The following is an 18,687-nucleotide window of genomic DNA, read 5'->3' on the forward strand; positions in this document are numbered from 1 at the left end:
GCAGAAAAGCCAGAATAGCTCTACTCACCTTTGGGCAAGGAGGGAACGCATAACCTCCCCACCGAGCCTACTGCTCACGTTACCCAAGGACTCCTTGCAGCGGGCAGTCTTCCACCACCACCCCCAGCCGTTCTTTAAATGCAACAAGGCAAGACTGAGCAGAACTTCACATTTACCATCACAGATAAGAACACCAATTACAGAAAGCCCTGAAGAACTGTAAATTCAAACCAGCACAAAGTGCATCAACCCTCTGGTTCTGCAGGGGCTACTCCAAAGGTGAGGTACGCACCTGTTTACTGCTGACAATACACTTACACTGCCCTGAAAGCTAAGGCAAGTCCTGCCAAAGTTTTCAGAATGAGACAGCTGCTCAGAATGCAGAGAACCTGGTAGGGAAAAGGAAGGGGGTAACAACACACAGGGTCGACATGCTTTAGAAAGCAGCTGACATTTAATTACCTTGCTTTCCTTGAACTTTAGTAAAGACATTCTTAAAACAGGAAAGCACACGCAGGACCAAAAATGTGAATGGAATGACAGGGTAAGCAGAGGGTAGAGCTGAAGCAAACTGTAATTTTGCATTATTATTATTATGTTAGGTTTTAATAGTAAAAATACCAGAACAAGAAGTGGAATAAACAGGGGGACAACAGACACCGAGTCTGTGGATAGATGTGGGCTCCCCAAACAAGTTCCTTGCCTCTGTGTAAAGAGGATCAGCAAAGAAAAGACGCTTGTTTCATGGAAGGAAAAAACCTCACAGAAGTTTTGCACACAGGATAAAGATGTCAAGTTGATATCCCGCAGAAAATTAAATTTTCTACTAAGTAATAACAATGGATCATGTGAGCTTTGCAAAAGAAATCTGGGAGTCAGAGGAGGGAACTGAGAGATAAGGAAGCATTTGTTTTACAACTATATCCTTGAAGAACTGAGAAACTGATAAAAGGGAACATCCCGCCTCAGAAGAAGCCAAAAGCTGGGTGATAAAGTGCAAAGTTAACCAAAACTGTGGTAACTAGGGGAAAGGTAAAGGCGGCAGGGGGAAATCACGACCACTGACTCAATTCAGGACTGAGAAAACTTGTCCCCCACCCACTTCTGTAAGAAGCATGCATGCTAATTTACATAGCTAGTGAGGCTAATTAAAATATAGCTAACCAATAGCAGGTGAGATAATTATTAACTAATGAATACGAATTTAGGCAGGTTTTCACTAATCCTGTATCAAGATAAATACCTTGTAGTTTGTTTGTGCTATGTGCTAGCTCTGTGGAATTGCCACCTAGCATCCATCTTTGTGCAAATATGAAATGAATAAAATACCTCCGCTCTGTGTGTATTTTGGCATATCGCACACCGGGTGAACGATCCTGCTTTTAGGAAAACAGTCATAAGAAAACCAAACCTAGACCACATAACTCAGGGCCAAAGCAGAATTTTCCAATCCACTAGGAGTTACCACATTCAAAGTACAACATAAGCTCAAAAACACAGTACACACTGAGTAACTTACACAGGAAGTTCCACTCAGGACTTGTGACCTACAGGTTTGTCTCAGGTGTAAGTACTATGGTGTCAGGAAATAAGAAGTTTCCTGCAGGACATGACAGAGCAATGCTTTGAGATATGTTACGTGAAAGCTGGGACTTTACTGCTGCTCTGCTTGCTGACTGCAGCATGGTAGTTCTAGCACCAGGAAAGAACGTGATCCCTGGCAGCAACCCAGCTTCCAGAGGTCAAAGGAGAATGCTGAGCACAATGGGTCAACAGATTTTTTAAAGACATCAAACTCTTCATTGTCCTCTCATTCTCCTTACCAAATTCATCTTGCCTCCAACTGAATTTCTACTCCTTAGTTTCACATTTCTTCCTCAATAAGAAGATGGTTTCTCAGCTGCTGCAAGGCCTACATATCTCTGACCGGCAGCTAAGGGGACAGAAGGAAAATTATATGGGAGCTCTCAACAAGCAGCAGGGGCTCTAGCATTCAATTTCTATACTATTCTGTGTCAGGTTATATGATAAAATCTCCTCTCCATGCCCACAGAGGAGTGCTGAGAGACAATGGAAGGGGAAAGCCCAAATAATACCCTGCTGGGGTGCTCCCAGGCCCGTCACAAAAGAGGTATCAGCCCATCAAAGGCACGTCTTTGCAAGTCCAGAGGAGCAGAGCAGCACAGTAGCAGGCAGGAAGCCAAATTAAGGAATCCAGGGCAGGGACACCCTGCCTGGTTGCCTCCCAGGGCTGTCCCAGGACAGCTTTAGTCCCATCATCCAGGTGTGAAACCCATCAAGATGAGTTATTGGAAGCAACAGTCTGGATCACCTTTTGGGTTAAAGGGGGTTGCTTCCCAGGGGTGCTGGAAACCTTACAGGATGCAGGGGAAGAGCATTTTTAAAACTTCACAATCTAAATTAAAAACAGTCAAAACTCAGTTGAAGACTTCCAACAAAAAACGAAACTATTAGAGTGAGGCAGCAGCATTCTTAGGGACTCAGAGCTAAACTAGCACACAGATCTGGAATGACAAATAATTGCTGCCTTTTTTTTTTTTTGATAAAAGATACTGTTACGGTAAATAGCTCACTCAATGTCTTAGACACATAATCTTATGATCACTTACTGGTTTAAGGCACATTTCACAAGACCCTTATTAACCCAGACCAAAATCCCAGATAAACACACTCAGCTTTTAAAAGCACAGCTGTACATAATAGCATAGCAGTACACAGATAAAGACATCTTTATTTCATTCCCAGAGGTAGTTCAAGCAGTTCATCCACCAGAGTTCTACAGATCTGTCATTAAAAGAGAAGTAGTATTTGGAAACCATTTTGTTGTTGTTTTCAAGCAAACTGGAATGCTAGTTTGTGACAACACAGCAGCATTTTTTTCCCAAACACAGCAACAGTGCACGTTTCAACTCCAGGCAAGACAGCAGAAAGATTCTAGGGAAGTCTCTTCTACCAAGCAGAGAAGTTTTCAATAGTTCTGTGCCTTTGCTTTTTCAAAGCACTGCAAGACTTGCTTCCCTTCTCTCTCCTGCTAATGGTGAAAAAACAATCCCTGAACTGGACACACAACCCCTAAGTATAACACGTGGAAAAACTGCCCTTGGATATGTTGAAGTGCATCATCTATTTGAACAAGCTGCGGTAGGTCTTCATGACCTATAATTCTTCTCAGTATACAATGCAAAAAATGTGACACGCGCCTCACCTTTTTCCATATAATCCAGGAAATGATCAGTTACAAGCAGCAAGCTATGTAACCCTTTAGAGGTTGAGGATGCATTTCCACACTGCACCATGTACTGTTTCTAGGTTAAGACACCTGTGAATGCCACTGCTAGTCCTGAATAAATTTTGAACTACATTCCAGCAGTCATTCAAAGCACCATCTATGCATCTAAACCTAAGGATGATCAACCCCGCAATAATACTGATACAGAAATTCCACACCATAATACTTAATATTTTTCAAGACGTATTTGAAATCAATGCTGTTTGCATTTCACACAGAAATACGGGACTAATATTAACCTTATCAGTTGATTTATATTCATTTTATTATAAAATAAATGCAAACCAAATTGTTTTTACAGAAATATATTAATAAGTCCAGTACTGAGTCATCAGGGTCTGCCTAGGAGTTTTAGAATAGCACCAATACAGAAGTCAGTTTCACAGAGAAGAAAAAAATGCAGCAAGAACCTTAAGGATGCCTTCTAATCAAGGTTGAACAGAGGAATCTGAAAGTCCAGATATTCTCAGGTAGGCAGGATTGTGCTTATTCACAAATTTCTTCAGTATCCGAAACCTTTTCACCTGAGCTTTGCAGCCTTGGTGTGATACATATTTAAAGTATTTGCAATCTAAGGGGAAAAAAAAGAAAAAGAAAAGTAAGTTATACCATGATACAAGCAAATACAAAATGCTTTCACTGTATAAATAACATGCATCTAAAAGTTTTCAGTAATGAACGTTAACAAAGCAGTCCAAGACATGCACATTCGAGACATCACTGCAGCATTAAATAATCTATCCTCATTTGACCCAGAAAACATCCACATATACATTCCTGTATGCTGTGTCTTGCAAAGTATTTTTCTCTCTTTTGTTTTTACTCTTCAAATAAAGTAAAATCTCAAGGAGTGTATGAAATCAATGCTTCTCTACATTAACCTATTGTGTTAGAGGTTCATACTGACACCAATAAGTACAGAAACTTCATTAAAGAAAATGAGAGATGGAACCATTTTTATTAGCCATCTGGTAATAAAAGCTGAGAGACATCTGATAAAATTTTACTGAAAGAAAAAAAAACTACTTTCAACATAAGAAATTGTTTTTTGAAGTCCAGAAGTTATAGAAAAGCTGACAATAAATAAGTTGCCTTTCAAATGGAAGTCCAAACTGGTATGTAGAAGCCATGGTCACCACACCATATTCTCATTCTCAATTTAGCAGCTGCTTCTTGGCCTGATACTCCACTTCATTTTGGCAGCATTTCAAAAGAATGCTACTAAAGAGGCCATATTCTTCACCTTCTTACCAAACTGCTGATGGTTTTCACTCAACAACCCCCTCCCTCCTCTTTCCTCCATTACAACACCCCCACAGTCCTTAAGGACCAGCTGCTCCCCAGTATTTGCTGAGACACTGCCTGGAATCCAGCAAGCAAACTCTCCGCAGTCCTCACAATGTTCACTCAGAAGCATGTTGTGCATTTTGAAAATGTGGTTTGAAGATTAAACAACGAGCTAAATAGTATTGTGACTGCTCAACAAGGCCAGATAAAACAGAATTCTAAACCAGGATAAGACAAGTTATGCAAAATATGCCTCACTGTCAAATATCAAAGGAATGTAAATATTTTTCTCATGTTCAGCTTCAAAGACAACAATCAGAAAACCAGCATTTTTTTCCAGGGAGTAGATCAGCTGCATCCCACCTCATTAGGGCTAGAACTAGACATTATTTCTGTTGTAGGTAGGGAAAAGGAAAGAACATTTAGTATTACCCTTTCCCAGTAAGATTCCAGCCACTAGAGCTTTTTCATATGAAAGGCTTTCATTTCCCTGCCAATTCCTTTTTGCCAAGTAATGGCTAAAATGGAAGGCTGGCCACCAGTCCTTTCTGGAGTTCCACTCTTGCTTGATCCAGTCAAGATGCTTCTCAGAGCTGAAAAGAGGTAAAATATGTTAGGGAAGAGCTTAAATTGGCATGAAAAGATGACTAGGAGGCACTGAATTTTATAATCAGCTTGCTACAAGTCTCATAAATTGCTAGTATAGGCATACTGACTTCACACTGCAGACTGAAACACTAATCTAAACAGAAATAACATTTTTTTTTTAATCCCTGGCAACAGTAGCAAGACAGGAGGTGAACTCTAGCAGTCTTATTTAGACTTGGCAGTAACACAGATTATGGTATGAAATGAAGCAAGCCTTTGACTTGTGTGCCAGTTTGTCAATAGTAATAAGAAAGTTTCAAGTTTGTCAACAAACTTGTAGAATGAAGGGGTTGGTTTGTTTTTAGAAAAGGTTTGTGTTACTCTATGCATACTCAGAGACTAACTTATCCCAAATACTTAACCCAACAACTGTTATGCAACAAAGACCTTAAAGCAAGCATTTCAGAAATAGAAACTACCTACAACAGGGAAGTGATATTCCCATAAAACAACCAAGATATGCGGTATATTTCAAGATACTCTAAAGTTGTGTCTTCAAATATAAAAATGCAGGCAAAGTTAGAGTAGCATACCATTTCCCCTAACTCTGTGCAACAACACTCCTAGCTTTACTCCACTAGATTCTGGACCTTGACAGCAGATGCTGTGTAGGCAGAGGTGGCAATAAAACAGCAAAACAGGTCAAATTAAGTACTGAATTCATCTACTGTAAATATATAGGGCTTAAAAGCACCCTGTTAGTTGGGCAAAATAAAGTCTAGACATTAGAGGCCTTCTGGGCACAGTTTGCCTGAGATGGCTTCTTCTGAAACCAGAGGCCATGTCTGTCAGTGTTGGCGAGGATACATCAATCCCTAGGCACGTTGGCTCAGTTTTTAATACACTGGCTGCATTCTGTAACAGCTACCGCCATCACACAACACACCAGTCTGTGCAGTGCCACTCGTGCCCCTATTGCAGCCCAGCAGTTCTCAAACCAGCTTCAAATAATGCACACATAGTAACAGAGCAGAAGACCCACCAACTTGGGTATTTTTTTCCCCTGAAAGAATAGCAGCGATGGGCAGCAAAAGCTACCTGAACATCTGAAAAACCGTTTCTGCATAAGCATGTAACCTGGTAAAAAAATAAAAAACCACAACTTTTCAAGCGATGATCATACTAGAAAATTCAGAATTCCCCTCAACAATTTTTTTTTCTTTCCTCCCAGTGGAAGCACCCTGCAGCCAAGCACTGCCACAGAACTCAGGGTAGGCCAGACAACAATTCCATTCCCCAGCACAGAAGACAAAAGCTACACAGTGTCACTTTGTCAATCACTCAAAAGTGGAAACTTGACACATTTGTTTTTAGCACAGTGTATCAGAGATACTTACATTACAATTTGTTTCACCTGTCTTGCCAAACAGCTCCATGCTTTTACATTTTCCTTCCAGCCAGCATAATCCAAGCCTGCAAAAATAACTTCTAGTCCCAGTCGACGTTTTTTTCTTTTTTCTGGAAAAAGATTAGGCTGATTAATTAATTACTTAGATCAGGCTGATCTCGTTAGTAAGCAATGAGTTCTCCATCCTGCCCCCCCCCATTACTGAGGGTTCCCCCCATTGCCTTCTGCCTCTTCCAAAAAATGAAGTTAAGGAATACTTCCTGGCTCTAGAGTACAACTCAGACCAGAGGCACTCTGTCCCTACTCCCATCCTGCTCACAAACTGCTGACTCAACAGGCACACATAGGACCGCTCACTTATCCCACACTGCCTTGCTCTCAATAGTTGCTGTTCTCAAAGCTCACAGATCAGCGCCTCCAGTGGGCGCTGCTGCTTTCACGTTCTTCCCATGGGAAATGAACATGCTGCCTCTGGAACACTTCAAATCTTGAGATGCCACCAAAAAAAGCCAAAAAATCAAATCTGTGACTGATGTGAAATGTCTGTTTTATTCCTATCAGAAGTTCTGTAGCAGCAGAGTTCTTAAAACAAAACTTTTCCTGCATTTACTGCTGTGGTAGATCAAGTGATGTTTATCAGTACAAATTTTTACAAAAGCAAATCAGGTTGTCCTCAATAGCTACAAAAAGTTAGCAAATGTGTCACGCGTAAACAGAAATGGGGAGGTTTAAGCCAGTAAGCTGTTTTTTGAACTCCCAAAGAGGAAAGCAGAAGAGAAAAAGTCTTGATTCAAGGACGTTTCCCCATCTGCTGACTTGCTGCAACATACCAGGTCTGAAGACGACACACAGCTTGGAATGCAATTGCTCATCATGGAAAAACAGTCTCCAGATTGAAAGACTTTCCTACCAGCTTTAAGATAAAACTCCCTTGAAGAGGAGGAAGATTTTGTTCTTTGATCAGTAAGAGTGAACTAAGGCATCGATCCATCTCAAAGCCCCCAGAAGAAAAAAAAAGAAAAATCAGATACCCCGAAAAGGGAATACACACGCTGGCATTCAGAGTAGGGTACCTCAGAAAGAAAACAACTCAAAACCCAAAACTTTTAAGAGTTATTTTTGAGATCCTGACTGTGCCTTACAACCGTCTGCTTTGATAGGCCTTTAAAATGAGAATGGCACTTTTGTTGGTTTTTTTTTTTAACAGAAGTCTGAAAATGCCTGCTCACACACCCAACTTAAAGGTTCCAGTGATTGAGAAGCAGGGTTTGGGGTTTTTTCTTCTTAACAAACATACTACACCAAAAAGCAGAAAAGTGGCTGCAAAATAATTTCAGACTATTATTCTAGATTAACATAAAGGAAAAGAGCAAAGACATTTAAAGACTTACTTGATTTTTGAAGCATTGTATTAAAATCTATCATTAGTTCATGAGAAGGAACAATATCATGCAAGATCTGAAAAACAAAACAACAAAACAAAAAAAAACCCCAGATACATTATTTTAATATGAAAACTCTGAAGACTTCTACCTGATCAAGAGAAGCACAGGCTTCAGAGTTTTGGGTGTTTTAATTAAGAAAATTGAGTAATTTGGTACCTTAGCATCTCAATATAAAGAATATCTAAGTCCATTTTGCACATCTGTGACCCTACTCTGTGACACAGTGGATGAAATACCTTGATGACTGCTGGAGAACACTGTATGACAAATACAACATTCTCAAGGAGCAGCCTGAATCCATACCCAGTGTCCCCTTTATAGACAGCAACATCGCTTCTTTCCTAGGCCAGTTCTAGCTCCCTGGTCTACTGCTCTGTGCATTGGACCACAGTTTCTGGACGTATCAGACCAGTTCTTTGTTTTGTAACTATCTTGTAAGAGACTAGTGTATAGAGCCACCACTAGAAAGTGCTGAGAAGATGGAATTTTATACATATATGCTACCGTTTAAAAGTCTAAACTTTATGAAGCAGTTTGAAAACATCTTCCATAACAGAAGTACATTAGTGCCATCATGTGGCAAAACAGATTGCAAAATGTTGTTTGCAAGAAGCTACCAAAATCAATGAGCAAGGGCAGGGAAAGCAGGAATTTGAAAGCAACTATACAGAAGCTTAATACAACAAAAACTCATCTGCCAACCACCAGCAGAAATTAACTTCTATTTTAGCTTAAATGTGCGGCTCATTGAAAACAAGCAGAGAAACTAGTTGCCAGACAGGATCAATGTGTGAAAGAGCAAGCATCTAGTCATTTCTTCGATATTGTAAAGATCAAACTGTTAACAGAAATCTATGCATGTTATGGACGAGACTGCTGACACAGACTTCTAGAAGATGCAAACATGTTCTCTGAGCTTGTTTACTGACTTAAAGAAGTTATACAATATATCAGTTAAAGGCAAAACAAAGACTTTACTTCAAAGACAGTGTAAAGGATACTGTTTGCTCCACCCATTAGCATCCCTCCCACTAACTTTCCTCTAACCCTCTGCTTTCCACAAAGAATACAATAAGGTAAATAATGTAACAGGAGTTCAACTGAACCATATTTTCAGACCACTGTGCAGCACAAATAATAACAGACTGTACCTACTATATAATACATACCTTCAGTGCAGATATAAGTGATTTCTTTGATTCACCATGTCTCTTCATGAACTGATAGAGGTAAACATGAGCATTGGGATTAGCAGGGAACTTTGAGTTGTAGGCGTATTCATTTAATACTTGGCGGGCTTCATTATGGTCTCCGTAGAACTCCAACAACTAAGAGAAGTTAAGTCTGTCATTAGTTTGCCACATACTAACAGTCAAACTCTTACAACTATTTTTGGGCTGCCACAGAACTATCCAATAGCACAGCCTGTATCTAAGAGTACAGTAGTGTATTTTCATTTCACTGGCTACTCTCTTATCACAGACAGACAAAAATTCACACATAGAAGACGCTAGGAGAAGATTCCTTTAACACTTATTTAATTGTCAAAGAATTACCAGCACTTGCTCACTGGAAAGAGACATTGAAGCAGCCTGCCACGTCTTTAAAGAGAGAACTCAATAAAAGAACTTGGCAGCTGTCAGCACCAAGCAAAATTCTAGAAAATGTTCTTAGAGAAGTCAGAGCTTATCAGCATTTACAAAAAGTAAATAACTTCAAAGATATTTTAAGATTAACTATGTAATTACAAATTCTAATCAGATATTTAAAACAAAAAAAAAAACACATAGAGACGGCATGTTTGGTGTCTTTAATTTTTAGTGTATCCAGAAAAACACTGCTCTGCCAAAAACAGAGAACTTGCTTTCAGGAATTTAAACAAAGCAGCTGTGCTCCAATTTCTGTACCAGCACCATGAAAACAAAATATGCAAGCTGTTTGTCCACTTCTTTTTCTTGGCAATGCACAGATAAAGTCCTTTTTGTACTCTGTGCAGGCTCTGCAGTTCTACCAGGAATAACCTGTGATCTAAATCAAAGCCAGTGAGATACACATACAGATGTGTTGCTTTTGAAATATTTTGTCATCACCCACACACACATAAAAAACTGCAGACAGAAGTCATTGTGAAAATTAGACAGGGAAACACAAGAGATATCTGTAAAACATGGCCTTACATCCACATAACATTTCACAAAGAGATCCCAGACTCCAGGTATTTTAATGATCTCCTTTAGGTTCACTGCTGCCTTCCGAAAGCAACTATGCATTTCCTGTTCAACAGAAAAGTCTTCAAATCCATCCTGACCTACCAAAACATGAAAGAATGCCACAAGGTTAGCTCCGCTAATCAAAAGTGATCTTGAAGTGGTGCACCTAAAAGATTATTACAGTTTTCTAAGCAAGGTGTCCAGTCAGAGATATTTTTTAAAAAACAAAAGAGACTACAGCTTCCTCAATATTGAAACAATAAATTTTCACTGCTCTTTGTTCAAATATATTATCAACCAATTTCAACTCATGGGGCATGTCAGGTAGTATACAAGACAAGATGCTACCAGCACAAGGTCCATAAACTAATTTCAATACTTAGTTTTCACAGAAACAAGTAGAGACCCTAGATAACTCGTTAACACACAGCCAGCAAGTATATGCAACATTAGACGCCATGCATAAGTATCAACTTACGTATTTCTAAAGAAAATGAAATTCAAACACAAGTTTGGGGGCTTCCGCTAGCACTCAAAATTCTAGCAGCCATCAAGCACTTACACACCTATTAAGCCACTGCTATAAGTGAATACATTCCTTCAATCATTATTTTAGGTGATGCTGGCTGGATGTAAGAAATGTGATTTGGGGGAAAAAGTTTCAGAATACCATTTCAGGACATTTCAGAAAAACACAGGTCAGTGTGCCATTTTGGCACCATGATCGTTGTTGATATAGAATTGTGTATCATCCATACCATCAAATTTTGAAGTCTAATATTTCCCTTTGGTGCCTTCATATGCAGATAAAGGCAGAAGAGCAGCCTGAGTGGAAAAGGCATCACTGCAAACCACGGCATCTACAGGAGCAAGCAAGTTGAAGTTCACAGCTCAATACAAAAACAATACTAGGACTTACCATGCTCTAACAGGACAGTCTTCTGCTTAGACCAGCTGTAATAGTCCAAAAGTCCCCTGTAAGCCTGAATCAGTTTCATTTCTTTATCCTGAATGGCTGTCTGTTCTCCAAACCTCCAGCTTTCTGCCAGGGACAGGTTTTGGTAAGCTTCATCTATTAGTCCATTACAAAGGAGATGAAAGGCATGCTCTAAACAAACCTGCAATCCAAACAGTCCATACCACAACATTTCACATCATAAATAGAGAGAATCTCAGCAATACAGCAAAGTTCTACACAGATGTGCAGGGAAAGGAGAGAGACGTGTGTATAAAATATTGCAAACATGATTAGTGAAGTATTTTACTTAGATCATTTTACACATATCCTTTTATCCAAATAGTATCTTTACAAGCAATTTTGAAGAAAAATGCAAGAATGAGAGAATACAAGTGTCACTGAGGGCAGGGAGATAAGACAAGAACCTAAATAACTTTTTCTTCCTGAAGATGCTGGAGAAACATTAGTCATCAAAAGCATATCTGCTATACAAAACTGTATACCTGGGAAGGGAAAGGGCTGAAGCTCTTGAAATTTGTGAGGCGGAAAGTCACCCGTTAGGTGGCAGACATTCAGTGGTACTTGTCAAGGCAGCAGAAAACAGTTGTCTCAAAAACCTGCCTGTCAGGTGGAGGAAATCCACTTGGGTTACATTTGCTGATCCTTCATTTGGCTACCCAGCTGCAGAACACCTGAAAGAGGGATGGTCCTAGCACCCTATCATGCTGATTAGGCACCGGGTAAAAGTCTAAACCTTCAGTTAGATCTAGTAAGCTCTTGTATAGAACTTGAAGGCCTTGAACAAATACAACAGAAAGACAGACAGAAGCATTGTCACAAGTGGGAAAAAGTCAAGGAAAACAAAACAATAAAGGTTTGAATGAGCCATCACAGGAAAAAAACTACAGCTAGTGACAGAGGTTTCCACAGTGTAAGGCCCACTGTTTTATATACAGATTAGCTACTCAAAGTGAGCAGATAACAGCAGCAAAATTTAAGTGTAACTGTTCAGTCAGGAGCACAGTGGCCAAATTAACGACTGGAAACAAAACTTGGCAGGTGTTTACATGTTATTATATGTTGCTGTGCCATGCATGAATTTACCTGGTTCAAGTTAAAAAATTAAGGGACCTAGGCACTTCTAAGAACAGACAATACGCATATGATCAAATATATAGACCAAACAAGATATGGTTAGGTAAAGAATAACCCTTAAATTATTATGCAACTGGTAACTCAGATATACTCTCTTTTTTAACACTTTTGTCAGTAACACACTTCAAGACAGATTCAGAAACTAATACTCAAGTAAGCGTTCAGGTAAACACATAGAAAAATCATCAAGATTGCATTAAGTACACTCACCTTCAAATACCTTTTTACTCCTAAAGTTTTCATCTGTTCTATGAAAGAGTTGAACTCTTTCATGCTGCTATGGGAATGATGGCACAGAATTTCGGTTCCTATTCTCCAAATCATCTATTAATGGGGAAAGAGAGATTCAAGAATAACTTTAGTACAAAATATGGGAACAGTCACCATTATATACAATCTTATCAAACTTGTATTTACGGTAACAGATGAATAAAAAGTAAATTTAAATTGCAAATAAAAAAATTAATACTAAATGTTGTCTACTGCTATAGTTACCTACATATTCATCTAGTAGGATTTTTATGGTCATTCAGTGGGTGCTTCACAATTGCTCATTATAAATGCAGCGCTCCACACCAAGGCTTACAAAAACCTGAATTTGTCAGAAGGTTTCACTTCCTGTTACTGAAAACAGCATGTTTCAAAGTTACTGAAAACCTATGTTTTTCCTTTGCTACATTCCCACTGAGGCACAAGGAATACCTAATTCTTTGAACTTAGTAATTAAGGTTATTTCCAATTAAATGTAGCCTCCCATTTACATGCACCTGTTTTTAAGGTCTGCCAACACAACGTAACCAAATATTCCAGCAGGCCAGCCATATTGGAGCACCCTTCATTTATTTAACAACTCTGATCACCTTCCTCCTCCTTCTATCTCAGTACCTGCAAGGAGTTTTCCAAGTACTGGAGGAGCTGGTAAAGACCTAAATAAGCCACTAACTTTCAAACAGATACTGACTACTGGCAGGCCAGTGGCAAACACATTTACTGCTTTTCCATTTTAGAAGACTACATTAACAAAACAAGAAGCCCTCGATAAAACCCCACAAAACCAGCCTGCGAGCCCAGAGAACTTTTCAGGAGCACCGAGCACTCTGTCAAGAAAAACACATCAGACAGCACTGCAGATTCTCAGCACCCCTGAAAGTGAGATCAGCAGAATTCAAGCTCCAGCAAGACTGGTTAAACCCACAGCAGAGGCATGCCTATGCAGAGGCAGACTTTTGGCGAGTAAATGGACAGCATGTTGCCTTGAGCACTACCAGTGATGAGGTCTGGTGTACTTTCTGCAGCCTGCCATCCAAGAGTTTCTACATCAGCACCTGAATAGTTGCTTATTTGTTTTTGGGAGCTTCAATATCTTTTTGTTTGTATGTTTTAATAAACTGCTTTAGTTTATGAAAGTTGCCTAAATTTTCAGGTCTTAACCTCTGATACTTTTTTTAATTAAAAAAAAAAATCGAGCCTTATGATTATTTAATAAGACAAATGTTCTGAAGTATGGCAGATACTTCTTGCAAGTATTTTTTCACCTGCGAAAGAACTCTGGTAAGGGACACTGGCTTACCTCTGCAGGACCCATGTATTCTTTAGAAAAGTCTTTCTCTAGTGACTCCGTATAGAAGATCAGAAAGTCTGCAGCCCTTTTCCACTGCTTTTGTAGCATGGCATCCTGAATGTAACTTAAACACTCTTCCTTGCTCTTCCTGAAGTTTAATTTGTGTTCATGGGAAGATGCTAAACAAACAAACAAAATATCAACCAAGCCCACAGCTGTCATGCCCTTATTCAGATAACAACATGCCTACCAGTTCAGTATCTCTCTTATATGATCTTCCTCAGACACTACAGAAAGTGACCTTAAGCTATTTTTTTTTTTTTTTTTAAGTTAAACGCATCTACTAGTCTGCCAGGAAGCAAGACTATGGCAAAAGCTGGAAATATAATATAAAGTGGTGTTTTCCACAAGCAGCACACAGCTGCAGACATTTGAAAGAGTGAAGAGCCAATTATTACACACTACTACTCCACTGGAATTAGAAGAACATGATACTTTCATAACTTCACAGTATGTTTTGTTGTATTTTGGGGACCGCTCTCTTCCTTTAGTAATCATCATCTAAGTTCGTGACCCCACTGTGCTGAAGATTTGCATGCACGCATACAAACAGGCTGTTCCGGTACCAAAGGCTAAGCAATTCCCACTAAAAACAAAGACACACATTGGGAATTATTCTCTTTTGAGCACAGGACTGGAAGGAGGCCATTTACCCTTTTAACATGGACAATGGTTGAACTTCTGTAATAGCACAAAACTGAATGCCCATTTCCACACTTGTTTAAAAATCATGGCTGTATGTACACTACCTGTACGCCACAGTCTAACATGCCCCTACAACAACCCTCAAGCCACACCTTGAGCTTAAGCCTTGAGAAGCCCTGAGCCTTCTGTGAAGGACCTGCAGAGCTCCCCAGCCCACCTCCTACCTGGACACCATAGGCAAAGGAGTAACTCAAACACTGGCTTGAAACAGTTTTATTATAGTGCATTCTACAAAATTACCCCTAACAATCCTACTTATAGGTCTAGCCTTCACACCTATGTCTAACCTCAAAGGTTCCAAGTATTAAGACAATAAAACCCACCACAAACACCACAAGGACCCGGCTACTGTAGGTAGGTCCTGCTACGCAAGCTAGAAGTCATCCAATACGGACAGGGTTGATGTGAAATTTTTCACTACACAGCTATTTTGAAACAAAAACATCCCCAGAGGGTTCGGGTCACCTGCACCCACAATGCCGTTGTTACCCGGCAGGCAGCCGGCCGGGCGGGCCGCGCACAGGCCGCAGCGAGGGCGCTGAGGGCACCGGGAACCAGCCGCCTCCTCGCCGGGAGAGCGACAGCGAAGGGAGGGGGCTGCCGGCCTCCCCCGGGGCTGAGGGGGAGAAGGGCGTAGCGCGGGGAGCCGCGGCGGGAGGGCGGGGACGAGCCGGGGCCGCGCGCGCCGCGCCACCCTTACCCGGTTGGCCGAGGTGCGGCGGTGGGAAGGGCAGGTGTAGGGCCGGCAACAGGGCGTTCCCCGCCTGCGCGGCGGAGCTCTTCGCCGACGACGACTCCGTCTCCTCGTCTTCTAGGAAGCCGTCCATAGCGCCGCGGGTGGGCCGCCACACCGGCGCTACCGGCACCGCAGCGCCAGCCGCCCGCGCCTTACCGCCTTCCCGCCCGCCGGTAGCGGATGGCGGCCATTTTTGAGCCTGGCAGGGAAGGAGACCCCCCTTCGAGAAGAGTTCAGAGGCCTCCGGTAGCACCAGGCTAACTCAGCCGAACCAATCTCCGCCGTCCTATAAGAGAGGCGGCCAGGCAAGATTTACTGAAACTCAGCTCAACAGCGACCACCCCGTCACCGGACGAACGGCCGGGCTCATAGCGCGCATGCGCCCTGAGAAACATGATGCTGCTGCCGCCATGATGGAAGGGGAAGGAAAAATACGGTTCTGGAGCATGTGTGTTCAGGCAGGCAACGCCGCCGCCATGTTGGAAGAGGCACTTTTCCCCTAGGCCCCGGGAACGGAGGGGCTGCCTTGCCTCTCCGCGCTTAGCCTCGGCCTCTAAAAGAGGTGCCGTTCGGCACCCCTCGGCTGCCGGCTTCGGGGGCTGGACTGGGCAGAAAGTGGCTCTGGCCGCGGGGGAGCCTCTGGCGCCAGCAGGCATGCAGCTGGGCCCAGTGGCTGGTTGGGCCTTGTCAGGTTGGGCGGCGAACCAAGCTGGGCTTGCTTCTGTCCGAAATACAATTCCAAATTAATAGAAAATACGGATCTATCCGCAGCTGTTGGCCAGCACAGCGGGTGACAGAGGGGCTGGAAGCTTTCTGAGCCCCTGCCAAGGAAGTGCACCTAGGAGCTGGCTCCTAAGCTTGTGCAGCTGTTACCAGCGCAGCGTGCTGGCTTTCATCCGCGTGTGGAAGCGGGGAAGTGAGAAATGCTGGCAAAGGGCGAAGCAGGAGGGGTCGGGAGCAGTGCAGGAGGCTAGCTGAGTGCGTTCAGTAGCGTGGCAGGGGCTGTTTAATTCTGAATGTAGCACAGTTGGAGCATGACTAGAACATGACAAAAATGGGACAAATGCAACGGTCGCTCTAAAAGCAATAGTTGACAAGATCCTGTTGCCACTTTTCCCATTAGCTCTATTGGCATTTGTCTGTTAGTTTGCCATTTAGAACATCATGTTCTACAAAATAAAAGCCGCCTTCTGAAATTAATCAAAATCTTGAGCATTGTAGAGCAATAATATTGTCTGTGTTCCTTCAGAGTACCTGGATTCTGGAAGTCTGTCTGCCTTCACCACAGAATCTGTTTTGTACAAATTTGTGCTGCAACTTGTTTCTTTAAATCACTTTTGGCAAGCAACTGTGCCATGGAGTGGTTTTGGTATGTGTATAGGCTGGTTTTCTGAGTAGGAATTTACAGGTTTTTTTCAGAACAGCTGTAGTGTGTCAGGGTGAGTAAATAATAAACTGGCTCAGATTAAATGTTTATGTAATCCAGTGTCCTGGTTCAGCTGTGATCAATAACAAGTGTCAAGGGGAATAATACAAGGCATAACAGTTGTTCACAGCATCTAAACACTTAACCTCAGTATCACATCTTAATAATGACATTAAAAAAAAAAATCTATGTGGGTATAGCAGAAGTTTCCCTTTACTTTTTTTTTGTTCTTCCAAGATACAACCAGCATTTCTGTTCATAAGTGTTCTATATTATTGATAGTTAACCTAATTGACTAACTTGATGACAAATTGTCATATAGCAGCACTTCTTTAACAGTGTCGTCTTCTTTGTCTATCTTTTATAATTTGTACCTCTATGAGTGTCTCATTCATCATTGGTGTTCCCTAACTGTGGTGTCACTTCCTGCTACATTTCTGATCTTTTCTTAGGTCAGTACCCCAATCTCACTACCCAGCAAAAGTGTGCACGTTTGCTTAGAAGCACATTTACATTTGGCTTGTTATTTTTATCCTCCTGTGTCATACATGCGTGAGAGTCTTTGCTGATTCTTATGTAAACTTAGACAACTGAGCTTGTTAATGGGTATTAGTTACTTTAGGAGGTACTTTAGTGCAGGGGAGATGGGAGAACTGCTTTGTAACTGTAGGCACGTACAAAATGTTAGAATCTGTATGTACAGTGGGAGAGACCGCCCTCATAGCTGAATACGTCTGTTTCCAAGATTGGGTTTGAAGGCTGAAGGAAACTTTGTCTAAAATATCTAAATTGAACTAAGTGACATAGTTCTCTTTTATGTCACACGTGAGGGAAACCTGGGTATGTTAATAAGTGGGTACATAATTCCTATGAAATAATTGAAATTGTAGGGAGTGCTGGACGGTTGCAGTCGTAAACTTGGATCAGCTATGAGCTACTTGTTATTGCACAATAAACGCAATGACTTATGCAAGCAATATGTGATCTCGTTCCTCTTTGCATCTCCCTTTCTTGCCCTTGTCTTTATGGCCACAGACACCGTTACCTTTTATCTTGGTCTTTTCATAAAGATAAGCTTGGTAACCTCGCACTGACAGGAAATGACCAAACAGCTCTGTCTTTGCAAGCAGGCAGACCTGAAGATCAGACTGGGAGTTAAGCCACAAGAAATGTTTATGTCAAGGGAAAAATTACTTGTCTTCCATTTGTACAGCTGTCAAAAATGTGACTTGAATATATTTACTTCCATATTGTAAATTGTGATAAAATTCACTTCTAAATTTTATGAGTTAGGCTTTCTTAGGGCTTTTTAACAGCCAATATCAGCAATGGCAAATAGGCATCGCTTCATTTTACAGGATGCGAAATACAAAAATGTCAACAAAATTCCAGGGGGGCTGTCAGCAAAGCTGCATGCTACAACTGCCATCCTGCGCTGGGCCTGGAGAATGTGTGGGCACATGGGGTAGACAGATCCTCGCATTCCTGTAGCACGTGGATATTTGCTTAACCTTGGGGTAGACTGGGCTGTGAGAAATGGCAGAATGTCCAAGGTGCGTTTGGCAAAGAGGTACTATTCGTTGCAGTAGTGAGGAAGATACCCATTTCTGTCTTGATACTTTTTCATAATGTGATTAAAATATGCTCTAAATGGGAGCTGAAAATGAAATTTTTACATATTTTTCAGAGATTATGTAGCAGTAACTAAGCCTGGATCTCAGGCCTTGTACGATGGGGCTGTGGAAATGAGAGTATGGAGAGCAAAAAATCAATAATCATGATGATTTAAGAACATGAGCGATGCCTCTAATGCAATTAGCCATGGTGACCGCTGACTC

The 18,687-nt window shown here is 41.3% G+C and overlaps 1 protein-coding gene across 1 annotated transcript; it reads right to left on the reverse strand.

Moving 5' to 3' along the window:
* Positions 1-2,732: 2,732 nt before the first annotated feature.
* Positions 2,733-15,740, reverse strand: TAF1A (TATA-box binding protein associated factor, RNA polymerase I subunit A). The gene is made up of 10 exons (XM_064446309.1): positions 15,388-15,740; positions 13,932-14,101; positions 12,572-12,685; positions 11,168-11,366; positions 10,216-10,346; positions 9,208-9,366; positions 7,985-8,051; positions 6,583-6,703; positions 5,030-5,190; positions 2,733-3,881 (listed from the first exon to the last, which is right to left on the reverse strand). Exons 1-10 carry the CDS (start codon positions 15,512-15,514, stop codon positions 3,739-3,741), a joined length of 1,392 nt encoding a protein of 463 aa, XP_064302379.1. The 5' UTR covers positions 15,515-15,740; the 3' UTR covers positions 2,733-3,738.
* Between the last annotated feature and the right edge of the window lie 2,947 nt (positions 15,741-18,687).

This window comes from Phalacrocorax carbo, chromosome 3 (genome assembly GCF_963921805.1).
Source record: "Phalacrocorax carbo chromosome 3, bPhaCar2.1, whole genome shotgun sequence".
Taxonomy (NCBI): Eukaryota; Metazoa; Chordata; class Aves; order Suliformes; family Phalacrocoracidae; genus Phalacrocorax; species Phalacrocorax carbo.

Excerpts from the sequence above, each read along its gene's own strand:
- TAF1A (XM_064446309.1), bottom strand. The coding sequence starts at position 15,514 with ATGGACGGCTTCCTAGAAGACGAGGAGACGGAGTCGTCGTCGGCGAAG. Across the intron at positions 12,686-13,931 it reads AATACATGGGTCCTGCAGAG|ATGATTTGGAGAATAGGAAC; the intron begins GTAAGCCAGTGT and ends CCCCATTAATAG. Across the intron at positions 10,347-11,167 it reads GACTGTCCTGTTAGAGCATG|GTCAGGATGGATTTGAAGAC; the intron begins GTAAGTCCTAGT and ends ATGTTTTGGTAG.